At 41.8% G+C, this 7688-nt stretch overlaps 1 protein-coding gene across 1 annotated transcript; it reads right to left on the bottom strand.

The window, feature by feature from the left end:
• Positions 1–697: 697 nt before the first annotated feature.
• HYAL4 (hyaluronidase 4) lies at positions 698–7126 on the bottom strand. The gene is made up of 3 exons (XM_034752770.1): positions 6173–7126; positions 2158–2247; positions 698–1111 (listed from the first exon to the last, which is right to left on the bottom strand). Exons 1-3 carry the CDS (start codon positions 7124–7126, stop codon positions 698–700), a joined length of 1458 nt encoding a protein of 485 aa, XP_034608661.1.
• Positions 7127–7688: the final 562 nt, after the last annotated feature.

The following is a 7688-nucleotide window of genomic DNA, read 5'->3' on the forward strand; positions in this document are numbered from 1 at the left end:
TTTTGAATAGGCGCAAGAGATGTGTGTGCTAGGACGGAAGGAGAGTTTCTGGACTCTGGGAGGCAGGGCAGGTTAGAATGTTTTGGAAAAGTGAATACCACAACATTCCTTCTTTGCTGAAAACATCCCTCAATTTTCCCTCCCAGTCTGCCCCTTGACATAGCCCATCTTCTGTAGCCAATTCCTGGCCTTTCTTTTGCACTGGGAAGCAAAAGACAGCAGGGGGAAATGGCCTGGCTGGAGGGAAATGTATTATACAAGGAGAAGGGGAATATTCTAGGATGGGTCAGGACAATGGGGAGAGGTTTATTTGGGCATGATGTGAGTTGAGAAGCAGGAAGGGAGTTGCTAGTTCCTGCTAGTGAGCAAGAAGATGAATTAGGGTTTCTAGTGATGCATTAATTTGTCAGCAGAATGTAAATCTTGACATGTAGTATAACATAGATACGGAATTTAAAATAACATTTAACCCCTGGTCCTACTATGCTGGGTAGAACATACATAAGATCTCTTCCAAGCCAAAAAAAGGTGCCCGATTCTGTGTTGATTGATTTTAGGTAGCACTCTAATAGTGTTTTCATTGCTACAATATCTCACTTGATTTTTAAAAGACAATGGAGTATTGTCATAATCTCTCTTATCAAAGTTGTTCCTCTGAACCTATGGAATCTAGAAAGACTGTATTCAGTATGATTACTCACAAGTTAACACTCAGAAAATAGAAAGGCAAAGAAAGCAAACTTATCATTACTAATGTTCTGGGTAAGAGGAAATCTGCAGAACTTCCAGGTTGCTTATCTGAAGTCTGAACTTTCCGGCAATCAGCTCCTTCATAGCCCTGATAACAGTGACAGATGAATTTCTGTGACATTACTTCCAGGTCAGTACTTGATGCTTCTCCTCTCACTGTAAATTCTTGGTCCTCTGAAGCTTCTATTTTGAAGTTTTTAGGATTCAAATGAAGGTAATCCAGGGCTTTCCATTTTCTTCGTATACATCGCCCATTATTCTGACAAAGATGCTTGCTGCACACCTCTGCTGCTTTGGTCACATTGATGATGTAGATCCCTAATTCAGTAGCAACAAATTGTTTCACCTTTGTACAGTTGCCCTGTAAATAGCAGAGAAAACAACTTAGCTGAAGAGAAACTCACTAGTCTGTACTCTTTGTTCAAACTGAGAAATATGTAAAATGTAAACAAAAAGCTTTACAATTGGAGCTAGAATTAGTCAACATAATTTCAATTTTAATAATCTATCTAAAATAGTACTAGATATATACACTAAGAGATTGTTTATTTTAAAAAATAACCTGATAGTGTCTCATTAAGATCTTTTAATTTGATTGGAGCCACAGCTCTGTGTTCAAATAACTGGCTTCAGAAATCGATTTCAATACTGACAGTTGAGCATATCTACTTTACTCCTGGGGGAATTCTGTGCCACTGCACATGCACATAATTTATGTCCCCTGTAGATTTCTTTGCTTCCCCACAGAAAAATGATTTTTTGATGGAGAAGCAAAGGGATGCCACAAGAGCAGTCATGCGACCCTCCCCAGCAGTATGGTTTGGGTGCCCTGGGCAGCCAGCAGAGATGTAAATCACTGTGGGGCAGAGGGTGGGACTTGGGAAGACCCGGCTGGTGGCTCCTTTCCTGCGCCAGTTTCAGCTGTTAGTCCTCTTCCCCTGCACAGCATCCGGGGCCATGTCAGACCCACCCCCAAATTTCTCCCCTGGCTGTAGGAAGCTCTGTAAACTCCCCTCCATGCTTCCTGCACACATCATTCCTCAGCTGCAGGGGGAGGGATTACTTTACAGGGAGCTTCTCCCGCATCCACCCAACTCCTGTGGATCCAGACCCCCTCAAACCCAGACCCTCTCTCTGAGCCTTACCCTCCTGCACCCAGAAACTGCCCCGCCCTTATGAGCCCCACTCTCCGTGCCACTGGACCACCCCAACGAGCCACCCGCACCCGAATCCCCACCATTCCATCATGATCTTGATTGGGTGGCTAAGGGGACTTTATGAGCTATCACACCAGCTGGAATTCAGAACTCAAAGGAATTGATGTATTTGGAAAATGTTGTTCATATAATGGAATGAAGATATATGCTGTGCTAGTACATTTGAATTAGCATTATGGCACTGACTTACCTCTGATGACGTTAAATTCATATCTCCCCAAATAACAATTCCTGAAGCTCCCAAGGCAGCACTTTCTCCAATAGTGCTAATAAGATCTTGCTACAGTGAAAACAATAAAGACATCACTGTCAGTCTAATTTATTGCTTTCACAGTTTGTGGTTATTAAAGCCAGGCAAGTGTTAGCGTTAAACAAAATGTAAGTGTTATACAAAACTCATGGGACTATATGGATTTCTAGTCCAGACAAAAATAGAATCTTCTTGATATTTTATTGAAAACACTGTGCATACTTTTTATTGCATTCACCTCTCATTTTGTAGTATGTGTCACAGTGCTAGCTCACAAAGGGCCAGCTCCTCAGTGGGTGTAAATAGACATAGCTTTATGGACTTCAATAGATCTGGTCCATAATTTCTGTAAAGATCTAAAATGCTATTGAAATAGGGATGGACTCATGATGTAAAATTGTATCTCAGATCTGGAACATTCCAAAGTCTTGGGATGTTTGGATCCAAGGTTTTGCTTTAATTCATTAGGACTGCAGGATCAGGCTCATCTAGGGAATATTTCTTGGGTGGAACATCAAGAGAAAGACTTTCTGTTTCTGATGGCAGGAGAGTGGTGCAAAGTCTATGTAGATAAATATGAAACAAAATTTAAAGAAGATTCTTTTTGAGAAATTGTTTGCCCACAAGCCTTAATTTTCTGGATACAAAGATAATTAATAAATATCATTAAATAGATCCTTGCAAATGTACACTAATTGCTGGCATAGTGATGGGGAATTACTGAATTTTTCAAGTGAACAATCAAACCAGGGAAAATAATTTTATTTTCATTTATGTTGGCAATAGTATAGTATTAATTATTTACTACATAGTGTAGTACATTTACTAGAAGTCCTGAGATTTTTTTTTTACATGAAAACTCCTTAAAGAGTTCAGCTAATAAATCTTGGCTAAAAACAAGGGAGAAGCAGCCACTTCTGTACACCAATCAGTTCCAGTCTTTGTCAGATTTAGAAAGATGTAATTCCAAGTCCAAGGTCATGCATTGTCCTTGCTTTTTTTCAGTGTGAACTCATTCAGGCCTTCATATAAGATTAGCAGTTATCATGAATGGACAGCAAATTCAAGGAGGGAGAAGACTGGCATTGTATAACTTAAATAAAAGAGAAAGTATGACAATTTGGGAATCTATGTGAATTTATAAATTCCATTCTGATTTTATGTTTATAACCTCAGCAATGTCTTCCACTGTATCCTTACATCATCCCTCTGGTATCAAAGGGAGGGAATGTTGCACCTGGGGATCTATCTCTAAATGGAACAGACATTAAGGTCCATTAACAATTGAATAGCCTGGCCCTAGTAGAACAATGGAAACTACCAGCCAAAGGCTATTGACTTGCTAATGACTCCTGTAACAAACATTGGGGATGTTGAAAGCCACAATACATTGAGGATTGGACAGAGAATGAAAAACTGCAAGGGAAGTACCTGAAGAGTTAAGATGTTAGGAGCTTCTGTTTAGAGGGAAACCAAAACCATAAGGCAAGACTGGGCAGAAGGCGTAGGGGTGCAGGCAGACCCTGGGTTCCCTGAAAGATGCTGACTAATAATAATACCTAGTTCTCATATAGCACTTTTCATCAATAGATCTCAAAGCATTTTACAAAGAAGGGTAAGGAAACTGAGGGAGAGTCTTATGTGCAGGTGTTTGTTATTTTTCTACAGACCTATATATCTCTTGTGCTTACCTATCAGTAAGATGTATGTTTCAGAAGTTCCTTTGCAAAGTGTGTGTGTTACTTGCTTTAACTGTCAACGTCCCCAAAGGGACCCAGTGTACCCATAAGGGTAAAGCTCTGGAGACAGCATGTGAGCCACTGGAGAGACTCGGGAGGGCCATATTGGTCTTGGTGGCCTAGCAGAGTTAGGCTGTGAGGTCCCACATCCCAAGAAGGTGTACAAGCCTTGGACTATGTTCCTTGGGAATATGCCTGAAAGGCTTTATGAAGTGCAGTTGTAGCCATGTCAGCCCCAGGATATTAGCGAGACAAGGTAGGTGAGGCATATCTTTTATTGGGCCAACTTCTGTTAGTGAGAGAGACAAGCTTTCAAACTACACAGAGCTCTTCTTCAGTTCTGGGTGAGGTACTTAGAGTGTCTCAGCTAAAAACAAGATAAAATAGATATGCTAAATTATTTAGCTGTGACACGCTGAGTACATTTCCCAGACTTGAAGAAGAGCTTGTCTCTCTCACCAACAGAAGATGATAAAATGAAAGATATTATCTCACCCACCTTGACTTTCTGAAAGGCTTGTGTGATGGGGTGTTGGCTTCACACTAGCCTGTAGGGGATTGATAGAACCCTAGGGAGGCTGTGCAAGAAACAGCCAATAGAGGAGGGGCTGTGAGGAGCAGCCAATCAAGGCCCGGCAGGCCCATATAAAAAGAGCTGCAGGGCAAAGTGGGGTCAATTACTCCTGGGAGCTCAAGGAGGGAGGACTGGATGCCTTGCAGGTAGAAGAAGTGGGCTGTAGTCCACGAAAGCTTATGCTCTAATAAATTTGTTGGTCTCTAAGGTGCCACAAGTACTCCTGTTCTTCTTTTTGCGGATACAGACTAACACGGCTGCTACTCTGAAACTTGCAGGTAGAAGGAAGCTAGCACCCTGGACAGAGCAGCACTGGGCAGGACCGGGGGAGTGAGAGGTAGCTCCTGGCTGGCTGCTAGGACTGGCATGCTGAGGCCCTGAGGTAAGGGCAAAGAAGGTGCTGGGGCTGCGGGGAAGTGGCCCAGGAAAATATACTGAGGAGTTGGAAGGAAGGCAACACCTGACTGCCATCTAAAGTGTCGGGACCCAGGGTCTAGCACCCCTACCTCAGCCACTGGGGAAGTGGCTGGACTAGAAGTTAAACTCCCCCAGAAGGGGGGATCACAGACAGTGACACAGAAGAAGATGCTGCGATTCCTGAGGCTGCAAGAGGGGCTGCAGGCTGATGGCGGAGATTGGATGACGGTGTGCAGACTGCTGATGGTGGTGTCAGCGTTGAGCTAATCCCCAAGACAGCCAGCAGGAAGTGCCAGCCCAGTGTGGTGAGTGACATGCACTGGGACAGTGTAACATACAGCCAGTGTCTGGATACTGCTCAGACTCAGTAAGCTTAAAAACCTGTGGGAGCCAAGGTTTGAGTCTAATACAGCAACCTGGTGGCTGTCGATAATGTGGAGTTCAGCCAGAGCTGTTACAAGAAGATTACGTTTGTTATTAAAAAGAAGATTATCTTTTTCTGAGAGGATCTCTGTACCCAAAAGAGAAGAATGGTCTCATATAAGGCCCTGATCCTGCAAACACATACACACGTTTCACTTTAAGAATGTAGTCCTACTGGCTTCAATGGGACTGCTCACATGCTTAAAGTTAGGCACTTGACTAAGTCTTCGTAGGGTTGGGGCCTGGGGCAGCAACTCCCAAGTTTGAAACCCAGCTCCCATATAGACTACCTATGTGGTACTGGGCAAGTTGCTTAACATCTCCTCCTCAGTTTCTCTCCTGTAAAAGGCGAATAATACCTACCTAACAGCTATGAGAATTAGTTAATAGCTGTATAGTGCTTTGCAGAAGAAAAGCATTTTGTGTTAATTTATTAACCATTTGCATTCCAGCAAAGTAAAATCTGTAAAAATTCTCTAGCTTTCTCATATCCTGACAGGACTATAGCACAGTGCTGAACTGGAGAAAAATATATACATTACAAAAATGTTAGAGATACATAGTGGCTGAGGTAATATATTTTATTGGACAAAGTTCTGTCCACTGCAGATTTTTTTTTTTTTTTGTAGTGTATTTCAGATGTTTACTGCTGAACTTTGGCTGTTTTAAAAACATGTAGTCATTTAAACATTAATCAGCAGAGTAGACCCATATACAAGCCTTTACAAATGTACAAAGCATCTCTGCAATAATGATGATTAGATCTGTTAAACAGCCTCCATAACTCCTAACGTTGGCTTACCTTAGAAAGAAATAATAAAGGATCATCTCGGTAACTTAGTCTAGTATAGACAAACACAGGCAGAGCATAGTCATGAGATGTCATGGAGGAGATCCTCATGGACTCAGTCACCCTAAATTGTGAGAAACGTAATATGTTTTCACTGTTTCCAAGGGTTTTCTTGATGCCAATGGAAGGATACAGAGCTGCACTGCTATCCCAGAGCCAGGAAAGTTCATTGTTCCTCAAAACTTCACTCTCTGGGCAGGAACCAGTGTAGTCCTGGTCATGAAAATTATAATTGTGGCAATCAGGGTATAAATAGTATCCCCAGAGCCCCAGAGGTCTGCTTTTAATCCCTAGCTCAATTGTCTCCTTCATGAAAGCCTTTGCACTTTCTTCAAAGGAGAGTTTGGCCAAATTTTCAATGTCATTTGTTGAAATATTGCCTTGCATTTCAGAAATGAGCTTCCGTGACTTTCGCCTGTAAATATCTTTTGTGTTCCAGTTGCGTGCCCACTGAGGCCTCCAGTATTCCCAGTCTATGACAGCTAATCCTTTAAAGTCCTCAGCAGGAATGTAATATTGAATGTCTTGGCCAGCTTTTTCCAGATGAGTTTGCAAGCTGAAGTTTTGAGGTAGGCCACCATTTACAGGGATTTCCTGCGATGTGTACCATGGGTAGTATCCCAGTCTATTCACATAAAATATAGTCACATTCTGCCCTCTTGCTCTGGCCAGTGGGCTTCCAATCACATGGAACATTTTCAGGTTCAGAGTTATGTTATATTTCAGTGAGCATTGATCTGTGGGTGCATTCCAGGCAGCTATAAAAGGTTTTCTCTGGAAAACTAGTGGTTGGGCTGGTTTCATTGCAAATGTGGAACTCCAAATAAATGTAATCTGTAGCCACACAATGAGCTGAGCCAATTGGATAATATGTAATAGTATCTCACTTTCAAACAGTATTCTCATGATGTAAGAGGCTACTGTAGAGATCTCCTAGTTCAATATTGTCTGCAAAACATAAGAGAAGGGGCATTATTTGTTCTTTACACAGTATTAGAAATGTGTTGAGGTATTTCTAAGGCATTTGCAACTGTAGTACTTGAGAGCCAAAATGTATATGATACTTTACAGACAAACTAAAAACAATGGGCCAGATTCTCAGCTGGTGTAAATCCATGTAGCATTGTGGAAGTCAATATTACTATGGCAATTTATAGCAGCTGTAAATCTGCCCCACTGAGCCAAATCCTGATCTAATTGAAATTAATAGTTTTGCCATTACTTCACTGGAATCAAGAGCTGTCTCCCTGTCCCTGCCCTTAAATATTTACAATCCAAATTATCCACATTCATCTCCCTTTCAAACATTTTTTTTCTTTGGAGAAGGGCAATCCCCAGACAAGTGGATTTAGGGCCAAATTCTGCTCTCAGCTACTCTATGCAACCCTCTTAATTTTAGCTTGGTTTGATTTAACTTTAATGGGGCTGCAGGAGTACAGTCGAGAACAGAGTTTGGCCCGTGCACTTT

This window comes from Trachemys scripta, chromosome 1 (genome assembly GCF_013100865.1).
Source record: "Trachemys scripta elegans isolate TJP31775 chromosome 1, CAS_Tse_1.0, whole genome shotgun sequence".
Taxonomy (NCBI): domain Eukaryota; kingdom Metazoa; phylum Chordata; order Testudines; family Emydidae; genus Trachemys; species Trachemys scripta.